We start from the raw sequence: 25,533 nt of genomic DNA, 5'->3' as shown, positions 1-25,533 counted from the left end.
TTTTACAACAATGTTGAGATTAAGAGATCGTATACAACAAGTTATCTCATACAGGGCAGGTTTGATATGAGGATTATCTAGTAGTTTAGTAGAAGTAGTTATTCTCTGAGACACTTTTCTTAACACAGGATGGCTTTGCCACTAGAGTTAATTGAATGACCTAGATGGTTTATCTTCCTCAAATGACTAACAGAAACATGTAAAACTTTCATTTAAAAGAAAGGTGGACTTCCTTAACCATTTGGATACACTAGTATCTGGAAAATATAAATGTAATACTGTGGAAATTAGGGCAAAGAAGACAATCGCATTTATCTGCACTTACTTTTAGGTAACTTACTCTCTTCAATGATTAATAAGAGAAGATGTTTTTATTTTTGTGAGTCATGACACATCTACATTATTCTCTTTCACATAACACACAAGGAAGACTGTATCTAGGTCTCTCTCTTTTCAACCATACCTGTATATTTGAAGTACTATCTATATTAACATAACGGCGTTGATGGTTGATGCAAACAGTGACTGAGCCCCAGTTGCTTGTGATCACAAAGATGAATGGATGAAGAACGCCATCATCGCTTGATTAATCATGTAGCCCAACCTCATGTGACGACTCCCCTGCCATCATCGTGACAGATCAGTTTGTTTTCTCTCGTCTTGAGGGAAGATATTCACATAAACCATAAATCACATCATTCTCTCCCAGCTCACATTTAATCCTCTCTGTTTTCTGAGCTCTGTCTGGTCTTGCCGTCATTCTGTCTATCTTTCGTATATGTGTCCCTCATGTGCAGCGCATTTAGGTGTCACGGACTGAAAGCACCCTAATCATCTGTTCATTTCAGTGACTCGCCTGCAGCTCACCCATCAGAGGCTGTTTACTTGTGTTAATATGCTTGGCACATTCAAAAACATGACGAGCACTTACTACAGCATGGAATTAAAACCCATCACTGAAACCTTTCCAAAAGTCAAGTTCATGGAAAAATCCAGAGTACTTCATCTCCAGTACTAACTGTTATACTTACCGTACTCTTGTTAGAAGCATTTTATTTTATATTTTTTTCCATTTTGGTTATAAAATATGTATGAAGCACCAGCTCAGGTACACTTTTATACTCACTGACTTCCCATCATGCCATAGTTCTTGTTTATATTTTTTTCCAAATAAAAAAGTTGGGTAGGAGACCATTAGCCGCATTTTTCAAATGTGTAAAATCTCAACAGTTTCAATCATTTCACAACCATTATTAGCAAAACAAGCAGGTTCTAGGCACACAGTCATTAACAAATATTTGTTTAATTTCATTAAAGATTATTTTGAACCCATTTAGATGTCAGTCCTATTTTCAGATGTATTTTATTTTGACCTTGTTCTGGCAAAAGTATTTTGCTGTAAAGCAGAGGTATGTAGCGGCTTAGTCAAACTGGGAATAATTTTTCAGTTTGCGAGCGTTCCAAAAGTGAAACCTCACACAAGTCTGCAACTAATAAAAACTGGAGTCTCAAGTGATCTCTCGATAATCTCATAACTAGAGATTTCACCATTTTATTCCCCTCAACTTTTTCTGGTTCATATGCTGATATCAAGTTTTCTTATTATTGATAGTATCAAGTCAAGAAACATTTTAAATGTTTTTGTTTTGCATAGTTTCTTTTTTGTAGCTTTGTTGACTTAGTGAAATAAGTAAAGCACTCAGAGTTTTGGCAACAATCAGGCAAATTTTCCTTCAAAATTGAAATATCTACATAGCCCATTACATTTTGCTGTTTTATTTACACCGTACTGGTTGGGTTTTTTTAAATTCTTATTTTCATTTTAAATTTGACATGTATCACAGTGGGCCTCTGGCCATCTACGGTAAAGGAAAATATACCAAATAAATTTATATTAGGTACAGTTCAGGGGCCAGCAACCTTTGCCACTCAAAGAGCCATTTGGACCTGTTTCCCCAGAGGAAAGGCCACACTTGAGGCCACACAACCCATTTGAAATTTAAAATGAACAAGAACGTTATATTTTTGCCTTTATACTGTGTGTAAACAAAATATGTGTTGCTTTTTTTTTTTTAAATCAATGAACAACTGCAGCGAAAACTAAATTACATTTTTGCATCGAACAAAACATTTTGAACTCCAAAAAAGACAAAATACTCAATGTCTATTTGAGTCCTTCTATTATTTATGAGAAAAAAAAAAGCTGAACTTAAATTATCCACTGGCAGCAAACCAAAAATGCCTTTCTCACTGTGTGCTGTCATCCTTTTACTGACACGTGCAGTCGCTTATTAAGAGCAGCAAAAATATTTTTACACGCTTTATTTAAATTTAATATTAAAGTTGGAAACTAAACAAACTAAAATAAGTGACATTTTAATTAAATACTCGTTAGTTATTTTCAAAAACCACAGAAAGCTGCATCAGAGGGATAAGAAGCATGAAGTAAAATTAACTCAGATGAATAAATGGTTCATTCTAAAAAATCTGAAGGACCAGATTCTAATTCAAGTCTGTGTACATAATCTAAATTTCTGCTCTTCATGTTTATAAATAACATGACAGTTACATACATGTACATTAAGATAGTACTTAATTTTGTGGCCTTGTGCGTGCTTTCCTCAGGTGGAGCGGATTGTGGACAAAAGGCGAAACAAGAAGGGCAAATGGGAGTACCTGATCCGTTGGAAAGGTTATGGAAGTAAAGAAGACACCTGGGAGCCAGAACACCACCTGTTGCATTGTGAGGAGTTTATCGATCAGTTCAACAGCTTGAGACTGCACACACACAAACAGCCCAAAATTCAAAGAAACCGGGGCAGGACGCTCATGACCGGACACCCATCTACTGCTGAAAAGTCCAGGGCTCGGTCAGAAGCCAGAAAAAAAAAAAGCAGTTGTCGCCCAGCTATCGGGGTTGGAGTACGACCAGGTCTGGGGATTGAAATTCAGGGGGAGGGTACTACTCAGAGGCAGAGGAAGGTGGTTGTAGGAGCTGGGAAACATACATCAGGGGACAGAATGAGCAAAGAATTGACGTATAAAAGCCCCCCTCTTGGAGCTCCTCGCTTTGTTGCCCCAGTGACAGATCCACATAATGGATTCCAGAATGGAGACCTGGAGCCACTCGTGTACAGGACAGCAGGGCGGTCACATCAACCACCCTCAAAAAAAGTGGATGGGGAACTACTAGACATGGAGAACACCGACCAGCAGTTTGCCAGTGAGTTTGGTAAGAATTTAAGAAACTTTGTTTTGGTCTACCATCAACTGTAGTGATAAAATTAGACCATATCCCCCTTAAATATTGAATTTCCTCTTGATATAAAAATAGTTATCATGAAGAGGAAAGAAGTAAAAAACAATTTTGGACACAAAATAACCTTTTTCAATAATTTGATATGTGTTGATAAAGACTGATGATTGGGGATAGGTGTGTTGAGTTTATGATCAGTATTAAAATTGTGAGACTATACTTGCATTATATTTCAAGTATCCAATTTCAAGAAGATGTAAACTCGTATTTCATTTTGGATATAATAAACCTCTATCTGATGGTTTTGGACCATCTTCTCTTTTACCAGGTCGTTAAGTGAGCAGTTATGGAATCTTCTGTCAAGCTAGTTTTGGTGTACACATTCAAGATGGATCTGCTTTGTTGTATTTATTAAAGCAATAACCGAACTCTGTTATAATGTCAGCTTTCAATTTCTAATGGCATATTTTTTGACTATGTTGAGTAGTGCTATTTTTTTATTTATACAGTTTGAACATGTGAAAATGGAAACAGCACAATTTGAAACAACATGCTGCCAGAAGTAGTTACAAGCACGATTCAAAGTAAAACATGAAGAAATTATGTGTGATATGAGTAGTATCAATAATAAAAGAGGTAAAAGTCCCTGAATCCTGAAAAATGAGTTACCATAAATCCGAAGTTTTAGATTAAGAATTCATAACTAAATTTAAAACTCTAAATGGACCTGTGGCAGAAACCGTTGTGTCAGAAATAGTTTTTCATTGAATTAAATGGTCAGTTCCATTTAGATCAATCCATTTAGCCTGCCTACTGCAACTCGGCCATTCTGAATTCAACTGACAGGCCCAGCTGAGTTAAGAAATTAACGGATCATTTCAGGAAGTGAGTCTGTTCAATTAAATTACCGAAAACATTAATTTTTTGTTACAGACCAATGCAATGTGATTAAGATTAGGCCCTCACAAGGAAGCATATCTCATTTGACACTTTATCTCTAATGATGCATTTTTTATAGGATCATCATGACTAACAGCAGATTCTGAAGAGTCAGCACACAGGTTTAAATGCTCCTACTCTGGCTCTTTACAACAGAATCCGCTGATAACATGTTTGAATTGCACTCCCAGGTCACAGTCCAGCAGACGTAACACCATGGTTAATCATTATGTACATTGAAAAAATGTTATTTACTTATCAAACATAAATGCAGATTTTGATTTAATGATGGAACGCCATACAACAGAAAGTTCCCTCCAAATAGTTTGTGTAGTCAGTTAAACTTTAAATAGGTATTCAGTTCAGTGTACCCAATCTCTGGAACTCACTGTAAAGTCAATGCTTTACAGTGCTTTTTATGCTGTGCTTGTTTTATGTATTGTATTGCAAGTGTACTTTGTTTAGTTTCAGCTGTGTTTTGTGTTCTCTTTTTGTTTTTTTCTTTTCTTTGTGGGGAGGGCATGGCCTTCTTGTTGGACACATTTTCAGTTGAGCTGTTGACACAATAATTATGACTTAAAGATTCCTGAAGAACCGGCATGCCTGGCATAATCACATATTTTTTAATTAATGCATGAGACTTATTGTTTTAAAAGGGATGGGTAGGCTTGAAATTTAGCTCGAAATCCAAATTCAGAGGAATTACATCCGTACCAATTGTATTTCAGACATATTTGGACATATTTGGTAGGAGTTATCTCCAAATGTCAGACACTCTCTCAATAATTATATAGATGGTAAAAGAGTATCATGTGCTTAAAAAAAGGTTTTATTTTATTTTTCCCTTTAGTTTCTCTTTTTCTTTGGGATGTTCCCTTCAGGGGTCACCACAGTGAATCATCTGCCTCCATCTACCCCTATCCTCTACATCCTCTTCTCTGACACCAACTAACTTCATGTCCTCTTTCACAACATCCATCAATCTCCTCTTCAGTCTTTTTCTAGACCTCCTGCCTGCCAGTTCTAGCCTCAGCACCCCTTTTTCCAGTATATTCATTCTCCCTCCTCTGTACATGTTCAAACCATCCCATTCTGAATTCATCTTCAAAATAGCATGTGCTGTCTCTCTGACGGACTCATTCTTGACCCTATCCATCCTCCCCACTCCCCTCACTCAGTATTTTGGCTGATACCCTTTTATCACCCATCACACCTGACACTTTTGTCCAACCGTTCCAACGTGCCTGCACATGTTTCTCCACCTCTTTTCCATACCGTCTGTTGCTGTGGGCAGTTTGGGTAATCCTAAAGACCTTATGTTAAGTTGGCTGACTCACTCAGAATGGACTCCTGAACATTCCATTTGCTTGGTCATTACTTTGACTAGCCTATCATCTCAATTCTATATTGACTCTTACATTGCAAAACTGCATTAAGTGGACATGTGACTTGCTTTTACTTGCTATAACGTCTTGAAATAGGAGCTCACAAAACTTTAAAAACAAAAAATGAAAAGATTTTTATTACATACTGTGATAACAGATATGGCAATTATAATAACATCCTCATATATATTTTGCCAAAAAGCCTTGAGGAAGGACAATTACAGTTTTGAATTTAATTAAGGTCCAAATTTCTGTCAGTCAGAACGATTCTCTGATCTTTTAACACTGAAATTCACAGAAGGGGGTGATTTGGTTGATAAATGGATTTGAGTTGCTTCATTCAACTTGAGTCCCATTATTCTTTCCATAATGAATAATTGTTAAATTTTGTGAACTTGTCAGTATGAAGCATTAGTATATGGAATATGAAACAAAAAACAATGTCACGTCTGTCATAAAAACTCTGGAACATCTCCCCAAATAATTGTACTATAAATACTAACCTCATAATCCTTGGAATATTACCCACTCTCTAATCTTGGTCTATTACTCCACTGTAATGGTGAAGAATATCTCAAAGACTGTCGACTGGCAGCAAAATAACACAGAAACACTTATAGCACTTACTGTTGCAGAACTGCATTTAATTGAGCCAAACAGTCACAAGAATAGATCCAGTGTCATCTTGTTTCCAATGAAATTGTATTTTTTTTACTTTTAGCTTCAATTGAGAACAGTAACAAATATTTTGTATCTGAGCTGTAGCAAGGGTCATTACTACCTTTATTATTTAAAACATAATCAGTCACTAGTTCTACTTCTAAATCACATCCACAATGGCTTGCCTCAGTGTTTGTAGTAGAATTAAACCCCATTTATAATGTTAATTTGACAAACACTTTTAATCCAGTTTGATCCCTCAGCAAATTCAGTTATTCTGAATTTGCATGTTTAGTGTCTAAAAATCACACAATTGAAGTCTCAACACGAGTATAATTTATCACATCTCCATTTAAAAAATATCTATGTGATTGTATTGTAAAAAAAATCTCAATCTCTCTCCAAATCAGTTCATTATTTCTGTTTGTATTGATGACCAATACAAACATGAGCTATCCCTGATTATTAAACACTCCACAGTTTTACCTGTTCATTGCATAACCAATGTTGAAAACTGTTTTAAATCACACATGGAAGCTTTTCAAGAGGATATTTATTTATTGTCAAAGTCCCCATTGGAACTCTGTGAAATTATTTTCTAAATATTTGAGCCAGTTGATATTAAGGGCTCAGTTTTTGTAGTTTTTATATGCCTTTTTACATTTTATTGTTCTCATAATTCACAGTGGAATAAGTGTGTTCTGAAGGGAGTTATTACGAATGGATTTTTTTTTTCTTTTTTCAGCAGCACATCAAGGCTAGTCTACATGCACCTTAAATTCTTTCTTCTTGGATTGATTATTGAGTCAATTCATAATTGTCTATTCTATTCAATTTTTATTCATTAGATGAACTCTTAGAATCCAAGTTGTTTGAAATGTGCCATATAATGGCACATATATGTGCATATAAATTGGCCATATATGTTTCTGTTTATGCAATTTAACTTATACACATTATCATCTTGGAAGTTTGCTGAATGGTTTGTGTCATGGAAATTCTTTGATTCAATAAGATTGTCAGGAGCCAGGCAAATCTCTGAGATACTTTATTCTGGAGAAACGGTGGCCAAAGGGAGCACACATACCACAGAGCTGCAACAGTGTCCCCTTAAATGGAGGACAGTAAAAGCCTCTTATATTTGAGCTAGGCATCACCTCGAGACAGTGATGGATCATTTGAGACATAGTCCTTCTTTTGCCGATTGTGTACATGCAGTGTCAAGCAATAACTTCAGATGTGAACAATACTTTGGTTCTTTATAACAGTAAATTATACTTGCTAACTGAACATATCCTAAAAAATTAAAAGTAAATAAATAAATGCAAATTATAACACCAGTGCTTGACTTAGTAAGACATGATACAGCAATATTGAAAAAGGAAAACTCAGTGTATGCCTACAGTTGCCCACTCAATGTTTTGCATAATTCTTTCTAGGTTGGAAAGTACATAAAAGAGCATTTGATTCTAGATGTTAATTGTAAAAAAGATAGTGAGAGATTCAGACTTAATTTTGTTTTTGATCTTGGACGATTAGCTGTTCCATCTATTTTTCCTTCATACTGCTTATCTTGCTCGCAGGGACATGGGCAGTTGAAGCCAATCCCAGCTGACAATGGGTGAGAGGTTGCGACACCCAAGACAGGTCCCCTGTCTATCACAGGGCTGACATATACGGGCAGACAAACACCTTGAGCCAGGTTGGCTCACGGTGTGATTGTGTTCACCAAACTGTAATTTTTGGTCCGTGAGGAAGAAGTTTTATTACCTTAAGTTACCTTTATTTATTTTCCCAGGACAGACATGCAAACTATTCTGTTCTCAAAATGCAAATATGGTGAATTTGAGTTTATAGGTTTATTCACGTTACAGGACTATGCTAAGCGACCCAGACAGTTGTGAAGAATGCCAGTCTAGAGTTGAGCAACTCACTGTGGAACAAATATAATATATGGAAACTATTCTGTAGTAAAATGTGGAACTGATTTCTGAGTATCGCCTCATGAAGCTCTCATTATATTTTTAGCTATTCTAAGAAAGTCATTGTTAAATCCCAAGACTACCGCAGAGGGAGGAAGATGGACAGAAAGCCAGTTAGGACTGGTGATGTTGATCTATGTTGGTCCTAAGAAAGCAGCTGGTAACTCATACAGCAAGAGAGCTGGTTATGTTCTTGCCAGGACTATATTCGCTTGGTTGACTTCAGTAGGATGTGTTAAAGTGTAATAACACAACTAAGCTTTTTCAGGATGTACTGTAAACACACCCTCCCAAGACCTGTAACAGTCTGTAACTGTAAACAGTCAACATTTCTGTGTGTGTTTCCCTCTTTTGTGACAAGCCTTTATTCCTTTAAAGTATTTGTACTTGGCATGATGTTTGTAACAGGAACAAAGAGCAGATAAGAGAAATAGTTCTTCAGTTAGTCAGCTCAGTGACTCAGAAGAAATGAAAGAAACAACAATCAAATTAGGAAGACGTATGTCTGTCTTGATATAACAATTAGAAACATATTGAAATCTAGACTAATGTGTTTAGCAATGTTAAAATGTCTCTTAGAAACCTTGGCGGTCTCATAGTGCAAACACCTTGTTTAACACAGCAAAATTAGCATTGATTTATGTGTCCTCAGGAACAACAGAATGTAGTAATCAGAGGTTTCAAAGCAAGAAAGGTGTCTAATAGCTTTAAGTGAAGTGATGGTGGTGTTACACAAGCAAACTAGTAAAAGCCAATACATTTTAAAGATTGCTATAATTGAAGAAAATAAGAGGGAAGTTTTGAACTTGAGAGAAAACTCAGTTACAAGTATCAGAAAAGGACTACTGACTTATAAAGACCTATTCAGAACTGAACACTGATTGACCTGTTTTGTGATTCCCCCTTCGTGTCAGGTTCCCCTCTGGCCAATGGCAAGCTGCATCTGCACAGCTCAGTAAAGCGGAAGCTGGCTGAGAAGAAATGCTACATGTTTGACAAGAGGCTCAGGTACAACGTGCGACAGAACGAAGGCAACTGTCGATTTAGAGACATCGTAGTCAGGAAGGAAGAGGGCTTCACACATGTCCTCCTTTCCAGCCAAACAACAGACAACAATGCTCTCACACCAGAGGTGAGAATAGCAATGAACACACACAATGTATGGAACAGGTTGTGTTTGAATTCATTCTTATCAGTTTTGAGTCGATTAGTGTGGTCCTTATCTATGCATCGAGACCTGTCATATTGCGTCATTGGTTTCTTTGGAGTGCTGATGCCGAGAAAAACAAATTGGAAATCTTTTCCCCTCACAGCACAGAAGTTCCCAGTTAATAACTATGGCTGACCTGGACTGTTCTTTGTGGCGTTTACATGTTCTCCTTGTGCCTGCATGGTTTCCTCACAGGATTTCTGATGGTATCACGAGTACAAAATGTGTAATAAACTAACTGAAGAATCTTAATGATTTGTAGATGTGAATATGAGAGTCAACGTTTGTACGTTTGTCTCTATATGAGGCCAAGGGATTTACTGTTGATTGGTCCAGCGTAAACCCTGATTCTCCCCAAAAGTCAACTAGAATTGGACCCCTCCCCCAAAGGCCCTGTGTTAAGGCTTTGAGGTATAAAAAATAAATATTTTAATTAACAATATAATCATTACAGTCATGATTCCAAATAATTTTCAAGGCTCAAAATAGAAATGTTCCAATGAATCAACCAAAGTTTTATACTACACATCTCCTACATGAAGCTCTGTGATCAGTTCAAATCACATCAAGAACATTTAAAGACCATAGCTATACCAATTATTGATGTAGAATGAGGACAGACACAAGTATAAATTGCAGCTTGGATATTGACTTTATCCTATGTTGTCCACAAATTGTGCACTGTTGGCTAACATATATGGATGCCAAGAAAGCTCTTTATTTGATAACTTGGGGGGGAAATGAAGCAGTTCATTAATATGTTAGTGAGTATTGTCCCAGGAAGTCACAAATATTTGATCCATCTTTGATTGGAGGAAAAACCAACGTGCAGAGACTTTAGTCCAAGATTGCACTATACAGTATATCATATATTTTCCACAGAGAGGGACTCTTGTTAGACAGTTAAAGAGCATAGGGGGCCTGGCACTTGTCCTTCAAAGCAGCTAAAAATAGCCAATGCTTGTGTGTACATGTGTTTGTCTCCTCTTATATGTGAGAATTAGTCCATAAGCAGTAGTGAGATTATGAAATTTCTCTAATAGCTCCTTCTCCATCTCTCTTTAAAGCTAAATGATCATGAGTCTGCAGATCTGCTCAGGATTTTTTTTTAATATACATGGACATTTCTTATCCAAATTGAATGTATAATTTAAATAAGAATGTCCACTAAGCTGTTATAATCTAATTACTTTTTGCCACACTCACTGACTGCTCCTGAACTATAATGCCAATTAAATGTCTTTGAACACCCTGTTCAGGTACAGCTGACCAAAAATGAATCACAATTGTCTTTCTAAGTACAGGAAAAAACACAGTAGATTTAATCTCTGCAATCTCAAAAGTCATTATATGAAGCTGTCATTATATCAAGCTATCCAGAGGTATCCCTGTCATTAATAAATGACCAATACTTTTCTCTCTTTCTGCATCACCATCAATCAGGGCTATTTAACCTGCCTTAAAGCCCTCTGGTAGAGAAGTTTGTTATTTCTTGTACCCTTTGTGATCAAAATAGGAACCCTTAAAATACACTCAACTCCCAATTATGAGTTTAAACTTTTTCATCTAATAAATAAAGTGTAGGGCAGCACTTAATGTTTGCTTTTTTGCTGTCACTCCGAAAAAAGGAATATAACAATATTTAAGCGTTATTAGAAATATATCAATCCATTATGGTCATGAGTGCAACTACAAATAGTGTTTCATGCCATTACATTTAGAAATGAAAATGTATCAGATAAGAGCAGATGGTAGTAATTTAGGTCAACAGCCACAGTTTACATTGTCATTTGTCAAAAAAACAATCATGTGCTATAAAATTAATAGGGTACAAAGTAAAGATCAAAACTAGCATCTCCAGATCTAAAAACAAATGTAAGCCCATATGTGAATGAAGGTAAAGTTTACAAGAAGAAAATTCTTATAATAGGAAGAATGAAGCTTTAATTCTTCACCGTCAGCATAGCTTAGCTCATCAATTCACAATCATTGTGTAGAGACAGCAATAACAACAGCACTGAATCATGCATGATGGCCTCGACAGGCCCATTCAGCAACACCACAGTGATTCAGCACCAGGGATAGCGACATATATGCTCCATGCCAAGCATTAGAACATAAACACACACATTTATTTCATATCTGTGGTCCTTGTTAAAACAATGCACAGCAGGGGCACTGGAACAACAGTTTGTATTTAAAAGCCACACCATAAGAATTGACCACTAGAAAGCAATGCATAAAAAGATCGGCTGGCACTTCAGAAGTGCTTTTGTGTGGAATTTTTCATGGAAAACACTTCCATTTTGTCCAAACTGTTAAGCTGAACAAACAAGGTAATACTAAATGCTGCTTGCTGCTTGCTTTTTGACGCTCTCCTTTGACCAAGGACACTTGTGAAAAATAAACATTTCTTCAATCCTTTTTGTTACTGACATTGGAAAGAGTTGCCGTAGAGCAATATCCATGTTACGATACACATTTCTTTGGTTTCTTTAGAAACTAATGCAATTCTTATGCTAACATCTTCACCTCCTGGCTCTGCACAAACTCCCTGAACCATACTACTTCCTCCAAGCAACACTCCCTCAGTCGCCCTATGACATTTCACTGAAGATTCATTGCTGGTGAGAGAAGTTCCTAGTTGGAAACCGTTTGAGGTGAAAAAAGGCCTCAGCAGTAGGAAAGGACACCCAGGCCTTCACCTTCTGGTGCCCAAAATACTCAGCTTAGTACGTCCTTTAGATAAACCCGGAGGGCCACAGCTCCATGCTGTTTGTGTAGGTTGTGCCAGACCAGGACCTTGTGGGCGGACGAAAAAGGAATGCTCCTCACGCTCCCTTAGCAGGGCAAAGTGTCATGATCCTGCTATTTTGAAATAAATTCATATGTCTGAATCATTCTCTGTCAGGACACTCAGCTAGAATTACTATTGGAGATCGTACCAGGGGATGAAGCCTCTACCAACACAACTTCCAGGATAACTTTGATTCTCCATCTTGATTGTGTGACCATACAAGGTTGTCTATTTGGATTGGAGTTTGTAAATTGCAAAGCTGTCAATAGACAAGTCCATTTAAATTCCCTCTTTATCTCTGGTCAAGAACTTTGGTTCATTTATGAAAAAACAAGGCTTTCGAATGGGAGGTTCCTTTGCTGGAGGGCTGGGTCTTTGAGATAGGGTGAGAGCCCCAGACTCCTGGGGGTAGCTGGGAGAAGGAGTCAGTTAAGACAGTTTGGGCCTTCTGAACTCTCCCTTTGAGGGTAATCTGGTCACATCCACTTAGTTAGAGGCCCTATTGTCAACCCAAAACATAGTGGAGAGATTAAATATCCTGTCTGGCATGGGAATGTCAAGGGGTCCCCCAGGAAGACTGAGGCTTCATCGCTTGAAGCAACACAACTAGGTCAACCTTAGTCTGCTTCTGCAACCCAGCTCTGGATAAGCTGTTTAACAATGAATGACTGAATGTTAAAAGAAAAAAAAACAAGATAGCACACGCATTGTTATATGAGCAATATTTTTGGTCGAGCCTACTGCTCTTTAGATACTCAGTTACAAGAGTGATGCACAGAAATATCTGCAATCTGACAACTGGCACTCTTGCTCAATGACATATCAGTCTGTTTCACTTGTGTCCTCCATCGTTGAGTGTCTGCTTTCTACGAGTTGGATACAGGAGGGGCCATGGCACAGCAGGTAGAGCAATCGTCTTTGGACATTCCTGGTTTGATTCCTGGCTCCTCCTAGTGTGTTCAAGTGTTGTTGAGCAAGACACTGAACCCTTAACTGCTCCCCTGGCACTAGCGGACGTTCATCCTGATGGGTTAATTGCAGAGACCGAATGTCCCCACGAGGGATTAACAAAGGATAAATCATTATTATTACAGTGGAGGATAAATTCCTACATCTGCTACACAATAGTACAGTTAAAATACTAATGGTCACTAACTGTAGCCATATCAGTATTTCATTTCACAAGATGCTCATAAAAGGCTTTTTTCAGTTTATTTTAGACTCTTATTTTGAAATGCTCATCAGCAATGCAGCTGAATAGTAACAAAGTGTGTCACCCATCACTGTGCTTGCACTGTGTAGAAATTAAACAAAACCTTCCTTGATTCACCCTTTAGGTGACACGTACACAACATGGGTGATATTTAGTGTGGATACTGAAGGAGGATTCTCCTAATGTCATTCCCCTGATAACTTAATCAAACTCTTTCGGTCCCATCAGCTGAATGAATTGCTCATTCAAGGAAAGGTAGGACAGGATTCCTCTTAAAGCAAGTCCTCTGTCTGCCAAGAATTTCAGAGCAGCAGGAACCTTTCACAGAACTTGCATCCAATACTCTCAGTCATAATTGCCCCGTGTTTTGAATCCTGAGTCCTCTCTTCTTGCAGTTGACTTTTTGACTAATGTAAGTGATCATGGATTTTCTGTGCATTTTCCCCAGTATGTCCCCATTTGTCTTTTTCTGTTTGCAAAAAAAATTCTGGCAAAAGAAAATTAACTGTCCTGAACTTGCCATGTTGAATATCAGGGACACTCTCTGGATAAAAAGTCTCAGCAAATTTGCTTAAATTTGAAATATATTTTGGAGAAAAATCGCCTCTGTTATCTTTTCTGCGCTATTTTGGACATAATAAACACACCTGCTAATTCATATTATTGCTGCAGCAATGCTTGGGTCAAAGTGATAGTGTTATCTTTCTCCTGCCTGCTGTTTGTCAAACGCTCCTCCCCATTTATCTCCTCCTCCTGCCTCCGCCTGCTTTCCCCGTCCCTCTGTCTGCATAGCCTGTCCTGCCCATTCTCTCTCCTCTGGCTCCCCGCTCCACTGTGTCAGCAAGAACAAATCTAGAAGTAGGCCCCAAGGTAGTGAGATTCTGCTATATATCTGTTCATGATGATGCCTCAGTCCTCTTGTAAAGAGTGCAGTTATGCTCTGGCAGAGCTTGCCGGTTGATAATGGTTCATTGACAGATTTAAGGGATCCCATTAATTTGGGAATGTTTTTAATAGTTTGTCATGGATTCTCTTGTCTTTGTTCCTTTTTTCGACAACTATCTTTATCTTAATCTGTCTGACATTTTGACATTTGCCCCACCTCATGTTGTCTATTTGATGTAAGTTAAATCATCAACTTCAACAGACCAATCACCAGCCACAAACTGATTTAAATCATCAGGCAGAACATTTCAATTTTAAATATTTTCTAAATATATGTAAAGGCACCCGATAAGTTTCAGGTTGCTGCACTTTAAAGCCCAAGTATTGCTCTGTCTTTATCAAAGCACTCCACCTCTTCTTTTTTTTTTTTTTGCTCAGTGTGAGCAATTATTGCTTTCTCCAAAATTGCCTGAAATGAGAAATAAGTTTTTGATAGTTTTTGAAGGATCCTGCATAGTTGAGTCCATCAATAAGAAATGGGTAAAGTCCTTAGAGCATGAAATTGTACACGTACTTTTGCAAAAACTGAGGTGATTCTTTCTGTCAGCATACTATCAAAATCCAGTGCCGTTATTCAATATAATCATGTTTGCATTTGAGTTGCTATCTTGCATGCGAATTTTGGTGCATATTCATATTTCCAGGCTATCTTGATGCTCAACAAGGGAGATTTATCGATTCACCTTTAAACTACATCTTAGAATGTAGTGTACTGTATATGCCATGTATGACAGAATTCCGTCCATTCAGTCCTAGAGTTGACAGCTTGTCCCTGTCACATAGTGTTCCATTTTGATTTATTATTTGTAACCCCATGTTTTTATCATGGAGTATGATGAAATAGACATGGAAGGACATAATGTTTAGCTCAGTGGAATATTAAATTGTATTTCCTTAAGTAGAAAAGCAAACTCCCCTAGTAAAGTCACCCAGTCACCTTGTTTAGTTTCTTGAAACCGTTTACCTGAGGAGCTTCTTTCTGTTCGTGCAGAACCAGGCAACAGTGACTGAAGATTCTTAGCCTACAGTTCAGTGTCTAGAGCAGTTTCTTTCTTCACCACCCTGCACAGGCTGGTTCTCCAATTGCTCCAAAGTGTGTCAGTCTCTAGGTTGTGTCGTGAAGAATCTCAGTCATCCAGGTCATGGTCAATCATTGTCAAATCTTATACTCATCTTGGAGGGTTTAAGAGTTATTAGAGCTGTCTCACCTCCCAGATGAGAGTTGAAACATCTTGGAAAAGAAAAACGAAGTCCAATTGTCATGATAAGATTTGACACTGGTACTCCAGGTTGTACTCTACCAAAGCCATGCCTGCGCAGCTCTGATCTTCCTGCCTTTACTTTAGAGATGCTCCTCCTATGACATCATTTCCTTAGCCCTGTTTAATGAGCATAGAATCAGGTCCAGACATTTTGGAGCTGTGTGTTTGTCTGCTAAGCTCTGTTCATCAACATGACTGATGACTGAAATTGAAATCCTTTATCACGAATGTTGGGAAACTTTTCATTCTTCCAAGTGATTGTATATATTTGTTAAATGTCATTGTGGCAGCTCGACTTTGCACTGGATTTATGTTCCTCGAAGATGTTTTGTCTCTCATCTCCATTTCTAAAAAACCCGGGGGCAGTTTCCTGTATTTAACTGCTGGGGGTGGGGGTGTCATTGCGCAGCAAGGATGAATGACTGATGTGGGAAAAAATAGACCACAGACGTGCAACTGCCATGATAAATGTAGTTGCTTCTAAAGATGACAAGTGATTTTTGAAAATAGTGCTGTCACATCTGCTCACAACCACAGAGTGCCTACATTTTGATGTGTTTTCTGTATGACAGCAACTTCAGATGCATTCGACCTGTGGCCAGTGCATGTGAATGTCACTTGAAATGCAGTTTTCTCCCCGCCTCTGTTTACAGACTTGAACCAGCATCTGTTTATTTCTAGTCCGTGTAACTGAGCTGGCTTTTAGGTGCCTGTGACGGAACACTTCTTTAACTCACAAAATTGCTCACAGCACACTAAGTAATACAAGGATAAGATGTGCTTGGTTAGTTTGTTTTTAGGATGAGGGCTGATGTTGGTTGAGTCTCATGATCTGATTAAAGTATAGCTACAGAATATGTTTCGTTGGACTGTAGACATTGGTGTGGGGTGTGCATAGGAATGTGTGTCATGGGGGAGGGGTCAGTTGCTTCCTAGCTTCATGAAGCTGATCTGCTTTATCACTTGAGACAATGGATAGACATCACGTATGCTGATATTACAGGATATCTACCTTTACAGACCACAGCATTGGTTCCATTGATTAAAATATTCATCATATCAGGTCTATGGTATATACATCTATTAAGAGGAAGAAGAGATCAGGTTGCTTTTGTTGCTTGCACTTTTCTTAAAAACCCTTAGTTGAACATTCCTGCAGATGTGTGGTCAAGTGGGTTTCCTCAGCTTTGAGGAGAAACAACAATTTTTCTCCCGATAGATTGAAAACAAATGTTGATGTTAAAATCCAGTCCAGGAATTGCTTCAAAAAAGAGAAAAGTTTAAATATGGCAGTCTGGGTGGTCAAATAACAATGGACATCCTTTCACAATGCCTTTTCTCACAGGACTTATTTGTGTGCTTGTGTGCACGGGAAAAAAAAACATCAGTCATGTTGGTCTTCACTGAGATGGCAAATATCTTTTGTTTTTCAGATCATGAAGGAAGTTTGTCGGGCTTTGGGAAATGCAGCCGCTGATGATAGTAAGTTATTGTTGCTGAGCTCAGTAGGAACAGTGTTCTGCAGTGGCATCGAGCCATCCTACCTGATCGGTCGCCTCTCTACAGACCGCAGAAAAGAAAGCAGCCGCATCGCCGATGCCGTAAGGTAGGTAGAAACCTATCAACTCTTCAAAGAGGAGTCTTGCCTCTCCTTGAGAGGTAAGAGAGCTTGAGAGAGTATGCACTGACAGCCCTGTACCCCTTCAAGGGACTTTGTGTTAGCGTTCATCCACTTCAAGAAACCCATAGTGGTGGCAATAAATGGACCTGCCCTGGGCCTTGGGGCATCCATCCTGCCCCTGTGTGATGTGGTGTGGGCCAGTGAGAGAGCCTGGTTCCGAACTCCATGTGCATCCCTCCACCTTACCCCTTCCGGCTGCTCCTCGTACACTTTTCCCCAGATCCTGGGAGTAGCTCTGGTGGGTAACAGCAATGAGTCCAATATGAATTCTGTATTATTCCATCCTTAGTCTATCACTTAACCTATTCTGTATTATTACAACATTCAAATCTTTTATTGACATTTTTTTCTCTGCCCGCAATGGTAGGCCAATGAAATGCTGTTCTGTGGAAGAAAGCTCACAGCTCAAGAGGCATGCAGTCGAGGTCTAGTATCGCAGGTCTTCTGGCCGACAACCTTTAACCAGGAAGTGATGCTACGTGTGAAGGAAATGGCGTCTTGCAATGCAGTGGTAGGTTCCAAGCTCCATGTGCAAAACTGTTTGAATTTCTTAAACCAAATGACCATCACTCCTCTCTGTTAATCCATGAAAGGTTTTAGAAGAATCCAAATGCCTGATGAGAAGTATCCTCATGTCTGTTTTGGAAGAGGTGAATGAGAAAGAGTGCCAAATGTTGAAGCAGCTGTGGTGTTCAACCAAAGGACTAGAAGCACTCTTCAGTTACCTGCAGAACAAGACCTATGAGAAGTAACCATCGCTGGTTATCTAGGAACAGCAGAAAGACATAGGCCTTTTGTTTCCATCCATCAGCAGAGGGAGACCTGTGAGTGACTTTGCTTTCAACTCTCACAAGTCTTTTTGGTTTCAAGCTTTTTTCAACCCGTACTTGTTGAGATGGTTTCTGTCCTTTTTAAGAATAGCAAAGGGCCAAATGTGCTTTCTTTTAGAGAAAGGGGTTCTCGGTAGAGGTACTGTGTGTTTCTGCGCATTTGTGACACTCTATGTATGAAATCAATGTGCTTGACAGCAGATAATGATGAAAGTGATGTATATATATATATATATATATATATATATACATATGATTAAAATATTTATTAAACATTTGTCCAAAATTAGATTTTTGTATAAAAAGACTATTTTTTTCTGTTAACCCTTTATGAGTTAATTGTAAACCAAAGTTTGCATGAGGATACTGTTTCTTACTCCATAGCCTGCGCATTCCATTCTTTCTTACAAAGAGAATCCGCTGTATAACCGCTACAAATGCTCATATTGACAACAGATCAAATATTGCGTCCGCGCAGAACTGTTTTGAAATGCTGCAGAAGAATATGAAACATCTCTCATGATTGTTAAACACATCACACAATTAATTTAGAATTTGCCTCCGTCACAATTAACTGGTCAAGTCTAGTGACACTGCAAATTTTCAAGAAAGGTCATCCTCATATTGTCAATATCTCTTGTTTTGAATTAATTTAATTTACAACAAAACAGACTAGGCAGTCATTAAGTTTGACTTTATTTCTTTAAATAATATCTCCATGAGATCCATTTTAAATCAAAAGGCTTGCTTCAGCTGAAGAGAGGAATTATGTGCAAATTAAATAAGAGATGAATGGAAAACACTGGAAGACTCATGCAAATACAAGCAGTAAATAAAGAAATGTTGCTGAAATGTTGAATTTTGACTTGAGTTTGAGTCACAGACTTTAGATTTTAATTATTCAATAAATAGTGGCACATATTAGATGGTAAAAAATAGAAATGTTTTTTTCTGTATATCAGCAATGTTGACACATAGCATTGCCTCTGTGTTTCAGTGGAAATTATTACTGATATGTGTGATTGTTCTAAGAAGAAAAGAAAAATCATACGAAAAAATATCATACAAACATGTACCTGACAGTTTAAAATTTCTAGAATACTCATAAGGTATGATTGTTGCCTGGTCTTCAAGTAATCACAAATTGTGACTATAATAATTGTAAGTGATTGGTATTGTGGAAAAGCAGCTGTTGTATCTATGGAGTCAACATTGTCCTCCTTGCATGTGATAATTCCTGGTTTCACAAAATTTTATATTTTAATGTGTGTCATATTAAGAAGTCTATTTGTTTTACCAAAAAAAGAAAGAAAGAAAATGGTCTATGGAAACTATTTTGTAAAAATCAGAGGATGTTTGTCAGTTTTTGAAATGTAAACATATATTGTGTTATACTGATGATATTGGTGTAGATTATTTAGAATGTGTGCAACCAATTGCATATAATATACTGTACATATGAATGTATTGCCTGGAAAAATACCTTGTATTTCTGGGTATGTTTTGTATCAGAATTGTAAGTATTCTTAAAATGTTGCAGTTTATTTTTGTATTTATTTGCGGAAACTGGATGTGCAGTGCCATTTGATCCAGAGGCACCCTGACTCTATTACCCCTTTCTTAATAGCATCACACAAACCTTGGTCAAGGAAATGGGTAAGGGAAGTGGGTAATTTATATGAATATAATTTCAAAACCAAAATATGTGAACATTGTTGTCACTTGAATTTGTACCTTTATCATTAGAAATGATCAAATTGAGTATTTTGTTGTAAATTATAAACAGTATGTTAAATAATTTAATATATGATTGTGTTTTGTTGAAGTTCACAAAGATGAACAAATAATTGATATTTTTCAGTCATATTTATCTCTAAAGGATTTTTTTGTTTTTTTTTCAACAAAAAAAAGTATACTTCCACATATGTTCATGAAACAATAAAACGAGTTGCATCAACTGAATTCCCTCTGACTTTGTCGTAAATAACTAGATACTGATCCAGAAACTCAAATTCAAGAAGAAAGTAAAGATTCTTTCTTCACGGCATTTAAATGAAGTTTAGATTCTGTATACGACACAGTTGATCACCAGTCCTGATTACGGTAATGTTCGAGAACCAGGCTTATCAGCTTCAGCTTCATCTTCATTATCATGACACTGGTTTAGCGACCTACAGTCGAAATGACAAAATAGTAAGGGCATTTGATGAAGCATGCAGATGTTCTGATTTTGTTTGCAGAAATGTCAGAATGTCAGGATTTTAGCACGTAAAAAAGTGATGAGGCCAAATCGGAGTTTACACCTTTCACCTGAGTAATGATGAAAGGAGGTGAAAGAGTTACTCTGTCTCAAAACACGCACTTCATCTCAATTCATCTTCATCTTTTCGCTGTTCCCTTCAGGGGTCGCCACAGTGAATCTGCCTTCATCGAAATCTCTTCCTCGGAATCCTCTTCTCTCATACCGTCTCAATTCAGGTTCACTTTCCCACCATCCATAAATCTTCTCTTCGGTCATCCTCTAGGCCTCCTGCCTAGCAGTTCCTGCCTCAGCATCCTTTTCCCAATATAATCATTTCCTACTCTGTCCAAACCATCTCAGACCGACTTTTTCTCATGAACATGTGCTTTCTCTCAGATGGACTCATTCCTGATCCTGTCCATCCTCCTCACTCCAAGTGAACCTAAAACATCTTCTTCTCTGCTGCCTCCAACTATGTCTTGTCTTTTCCTGTCTCATCATCAGACCGTCTTGTACCCGTCTTGTACATCTTACCTTTCATTCTCATATCCCTTTATTGCACATTTCCCCCCGAAACTTCTCTCCACCCATTCCAACCTGCTGTGTCAAATGTTTAACAAATGTCAATTAGATGATTCCAGTCAGATCATAAGACAAATTAGGTATTGAAATTTGTTGAAATGGATTTCAATTATTGAAAATGATTCATTCACTTACAAACAATATATCATTTGATGAATGCATCTGATTCTTAGTCCCATATTTATAAGAGAAAATAAACCTCTTCACAAGGAGTCATCTGAGTCAAGGTGCAGACTCACTTGACATTTAGTTCGGACATCTCAATTGATTTTGATTTCCAGTGTTTGTTATTGTAAAAAAATCTTTGTGCAATTATGTTGCTCACTGATTTATTGTGACCAAAAACCTTTTGAGAAGTACATAGGCAGAATACAGTAGAGCAGGCCTTATTCTGTGCATAGGAAGGCCCCAGGTAACCATGGTGAAAACCAGAAGCCTCTGGCCATAAGGGGACAGTATAACTCACACAAAATAAAAAAAAAATAAAAAACAGTAAAACTTTTTTGCCAAGTACTTGAAAAAGACTTGTCTTTGCTGTTTATGAACAGCCATTTCCTTTGTTTCTTGCAGCTTCTGTTTAACTGCAGCATGTGTGTTTTCTAAATGTTTTATTTCTTTGTCATTTAATAAGTGATATATAACCTTTTACCAGGCAAGTGAGATGATTCTTGCCTTTGTCGGGAATCTGCCAGCCAGCAAGCTTCACCATGACTCTGCATTTTATAGCTGTCAGCCAGTTTCACTGTCACCATGATGCTCCTGTTAGACTGATCATAAATGAGTATTAGGTTGGAACCTGTGCATCTACAATCTTTGTTAGGTCAAAACAACCATGACAACATAGTTAGTACAGTAAATTACCAAGGACTTCTGGTATGTGTGGACTCAGGACTCTATGCTTCAGGATTTCTGGAGTAAAACAGTATGTGAATAAAAACATTGATAGTTTTGAACGAAAAGTCAGATGAGTTTTCTCCAACCTGACAATACATTTCTTTACTATCTTCTGAAATCATACTACTATTAAAAGTTATGGTGTGTGTAAGTAGCCTATCAATGGAGATGCTGATAAACTGCTCTGTGTCATTTAGGACATTGAGGAAAAAGAATGGGGTAATGACACAAGGTTTAATGAACTCCGTTATTTATAGTAAAAATGTTTTGACCAAGGGTAGCAGTGCTACACAAACCCATGACTTCATTTAATTTTTATCAACAGTAGCAATTAGTTTTGCATAAGGTCACAATATGGAAGAAACATTTCAAAACCTTTCCTCTTAAAACATTAAACGGTGGTTATTCAACAATGACAAATCAAATAACCCCTTAGATCAGTGGTCCCCAACCCCCAGGCAGCTGACCGGTACCGGCACAAGAAATAAAAACAACTGGAATCTCTTGGTCACTTGAGCACCAAATAATGTAACCCACAAGCTAGCAAAATGAGTAAAAAACAGACTTCAGACAAAAATGTTCTTTTCAAAGGGGAAATAAACGTTTATTATTATAACCCCCCCAGTAAAATAGTCAAGCATTGACCAGTCTACGGTGATAAAAAGGTTGGGGACCACTGCCTTAGATCATCATTTCACTCAAGCGGCATTAAAGACAGTGCACTTTACACATAATTACACTTTATTCGAAGATAAATAAATCTTGTCACGAATCAATATGATTCCCTTCTAAAATACCATTCACTTCTATAATCCCAGCCACTGGTAACCCATTCTGCATCTATAATGAGCCATCAAAAGAGCAGGCTGTGCATAAAAACAATGGTGATTGTTCCTGGTACATGATCTGACCATATGAAAGGCTTTACTTACTGTTCACTTCCCTCTACTAAATCAACCTCTTGTAAAGAGCAGGGTCATAACACAACCTACCCTTCAAATTTCCAGTGTGACTGAGGCTCTAGTCCTGCCTGTTTTGACCCAAATACACAAACGAGTTAAGACAGAGCAAAGCTTGACACAATGCCCCCCACCACCACCATTTTTTTATCTTGCACTTTTAACAGGAAACTCCCTGCAAAATATCCTTCAGAGCTGTTCCTTTGGCCCCTCTTTCAGCCTCCTTTTCATGTCTTGTGCGTGCTGCTTGCTGCGTTCTCGTTTCTCCAACCTCTGTTAAATTGAAAGAGGGAAAGGAATAAAATGTCATTCATTACAGCACCACTTCTGCTCACTTTATCACCCAAAAACTACTTTCTTCTACGTACTTACCTCCTTCTTCAGGCAGTGCCGCATTGCACGGTCAACATCATTACAAGTCCCGAAGAATTTCATGACACTATGCTGAGGACAACATGAAATAAAAAAAAAAGGTTTTCTTGAATGTGAAATGTGCAGCAATATGAATGTTTGGAGTGTAACATACCTCAGTGTGACACTGCCTTAGACGAGTTATTAATTCATTACATTCATCAGTGTGCAGATGAGGTGACAGGTCAGGGTGCATGCTGAGTTAAGGTCCAACAGCACCACTTCTAAACCACTGGAATGCCACAAACAAGAGGAACTCTGAATTTAGCACAGTTAAACATGACATTTATTATACAGAGCCACATCCTTCATCCAAAATATATAATGTATGCCCTTACATAATTTCATAATCCCACAAAGAACGGGGAAACAGCAAATCATTCAGCAATTATCTGCAACAATTACTAAAAAAAATTTGAAATCACCTGAACAAGCTGATCCAGAAATTTCCAGGAAAATTGACAAATCTAAAATTCTGCATAAAATGGCACAATTAGACAAACATAACAAATAAATCAAATGGTCCCCAGCAACAAGTAATTGAAATGTATATGGGAACAAATAGTATTCTTGGCTTCTCCTTACTAATTAGGTATTTTACAGCTGTTTATTTTTTTCATGCATGTGGCATCAAGAAGAAAAATATTGCAAAAGTACGGATATAAGCCACTCGTCATTATCACTGTCATGTCATGTCATGTTACTGACCTCTTCATGAGGGTAATTGCGTTTAAATATTAGTAACACGCTATTATGTTACACAAGAGAGGTAATATGTATTGAATTGATATTTTTTCTTATTCGAATCAGTATCTCCCTATGAATTTATATCAGGACTGCACAATTAGATCACAGTTATGTTCTAAAGGATACTAATGCCTCCCCATCCCTCTCCTTCTTGAGCTGTCATTGTGATGAAGGCGTTTGTTTGTTATTCCAGAGGCAACTTAACTGCAGGCACACACAAACAGGTAGAGATATGTATGTCAAATAGTATTATATATAATATTATAGAGCACTGAACACAACCTAAAGTAGTCGTGTGCTATCTGAAGTTATGCTAACAATGTAGCTTTCACGAGAAGATTCTCCACTGTGCTGTGGGTTCAACGGACTGTTTTTCCCGATCTGAGTCCAATAAAGAAAAAAAGACAACAAATGTATATTTTATCTATTTAACAACAATGTTCTGCGTCGTAAACCGTGATAACACTTTACCTACCAGGAGCGGAAGGGCTTTGTTATCTGAGAAGTTTTCCAGCACTCGTCGGGGAAATGTCACGCTCGCGAACTGCAGGGCCTTGGCTAATGTTTCAAAAACAGCATTGGGTAAACACTGTGAAATATCCTGGACCTCGTCTTTTAACACTGAGCTCTTAAGCGCCTCTATTTCACCTGAAATTTCACCTTAAGTCGAGTGTGTCCTGGTTTTAAACATCCATGTAACCTTCAGGCACCCGGTTCCATGTTAAAAGATTTCATAACCATGTGAGCAGTAGCAGCAGGAAGGTGAATGACCGGAACAGCCAATCAGCATCCGCGTCGCTCCCCATCAACCAATCATATGCTTTCTTTTTATATAGCTCGAAAACTGTGGGAGGCACCAGAGGCGTTTTTTCTCAAAACTTACTCTCTCTTGACTTGTCAATGACGACATCGTTTAATTAATAATCTTTCATCATAGATTAGTAGCTCCATGTAATCATGATTCGTTGATTGCTCACATAATCTTTTTTTGCGGAAATTGCTCCCACAGCCACACTGTTAGCACTATAAACCATAAACCCATAAACTTTATAGGTTGGTTTAATGGCTGTAATAGAGTGCGATGATAATGTATGCACAATTAGTATTCTTACATATGCATCTTTATTTTTTTTTACTCTCATAGACACTAAATTCCATAGACTCCATGGAAAAATGGCTTCTTCATTTTGTAAATTTAGTATAAAGCATCTGCTCAGTGTGAATGATCGTATTTAATGTAATAATCTCAACCGTGGCATCACATGCATGTCAAATCAGTCTAGAAATCAGGCAAGTCCTTTGGGAATTGGTGCTTTAAATTGTCAAGCTTCACTTATTTGCTAGATTTCAGCAACCATCACAATCGAGGGGTTGTTTATAATGATATGGATGCAATCTTTCGCCAATGTGCCTTGTGAGACATAACAGAAAGACCCCCCAACCATGGCTCATCATTCAGTTTGATTTTTAAACCTAGTTCTTATACTGTGTTCTTCTCAATTTGTGACTCTAAAACTGTATTCCCATTGGGCTAGAGA

General features: G+C 37.7%; 2 protein-coding genes across 10 annotated transcripts in view; one reads left to right on the top strand and one right to left on the bottom strand.

Annotated features, from left to right (window-relative positions):
• Positions 1–20,122, top strand: part of LOC147217869 (chromodomain Y-like protein 2) — a 28,537-nt gene extending 8,415 nt beyond the window's left edge. Inside the window, exons 2-7 of one of the 2 annotated variants that reach the window (XM_086175175.1) lie at positions 2,626–3,223; positions 9,137–9,354; positions 17,083–17,255; positions 17,358–17,568; positions 17,698–17,841; positions 17,924–20,122. In XM_086175175.1, the coding sequence (XP_086031301.1) occupies positions 2,626–3,223; positions 9,137–9,354; positions 17,083–17,255; positions 17,358–17,568; positions 17,698–17,841; positions 17,924–18,082 (1,503 nt within the window). In that variant the 3' untranslated portion in view covers positions 18,083–20,122. Of the gene's footprint in view, positions 1–2,625; positions 3,233–9,136; positions 9,355–17,082; positions 17,256–17,357; positions 17,569–17,697; positions 17,842–17,923 lie in introns of both variants that reach the window. The other variant, XM_086175174.1, reaches the window with a different exon arrangement.
• A 2,485-nt stretch (positions 20,123–22,607) lies between these two features.
• cmc2 (C-x(9)-C motif containing 2) lies at positions 22,608–24,743 on the bottom strand. Of its 8 annotated transcripts, none has more exons than XM_086175193.1 (6): positions 24,656–24,743; positions 24,471–24,553; positions 24,122–24,199; positions 23,364–23,434; positions 23,210–23,281; positions 22,608–23,110 (listed from the first exon to the last, which is right to left on the bottom strand). In XM_086175193.1, the coding sequence occupies exons 3-6, from the start codon at positions 24,156–24,158 to the stop codon at positions 23,027–23,029; spliced, it is 264 nt and encodes an 87-aa protein (XP_086031319.1). In that variant the 5' UTR covers positions 24,159–24,199; positions 24,471–24,553; positions 24,656–24,743; the 3' UTR covers positions 22,608–23,026. The 8 variants fall into 8 exon arrangements, with proteins under 8 accessions (XP_086031319.1, XP_086031321.1, XP_086031318.1 ...); XM_086175195.1 differs by lacking the exon at positions 24,122–24,199 and adding an exon at positions 23,674–23,723 and having other exon boundaries at positions 23,364–23,480; XM_086175192.1 differs by having other exon boundaries at positions 24,644–24,741.
• Between the last annotated feature and the right edge of the window lie 790 nt (positions 24,744–25,533).

Source organism: Fistularia commersonii, chromosome 27 (genome assembly GCF_037954325.1).
Source record: "Fistularia commersonii isolate RoL2024-O1a breed Wild chromosome 27, RoL_Fcom_v1.0, whole genome shotgun sequence".
Classification (NCBI taxonomy): Eukaryota; Metazoa; Chordata; class Actinopteri; order Syngnathiformes; family Fistulariidae; genus Fistularia; species Fistularia commersonii.
Note: the sequence above shows the minus strand (reverse complement) of the source record. Positions and strands in the feature narration are given on the sequence as shown.

Bases quoted from the DNA above. Each gene is read 5' to 3' on its own strand.
- cmc2 (XM_086175193.1), bottom strand. From the start codon at position 24,158: ATGACAGCTCAAGAAGGAGAGGGATGGGGAGGCATTA. The intron at 23,282-23,363 runs GTATGTTACACT...TGTTGTCCTCAG, and splicing joins TAAGGCAGTGTCACACTGAG to CATAGTGTCATGAAATTCTT. The intron at 23,111-23,209 runs GTAAGTACGTAG...TCAATTTAACAG, and splicing joins GGCACTGCCTGAAGAAGGAG to AGGTTGGAGAAACGAGAACG.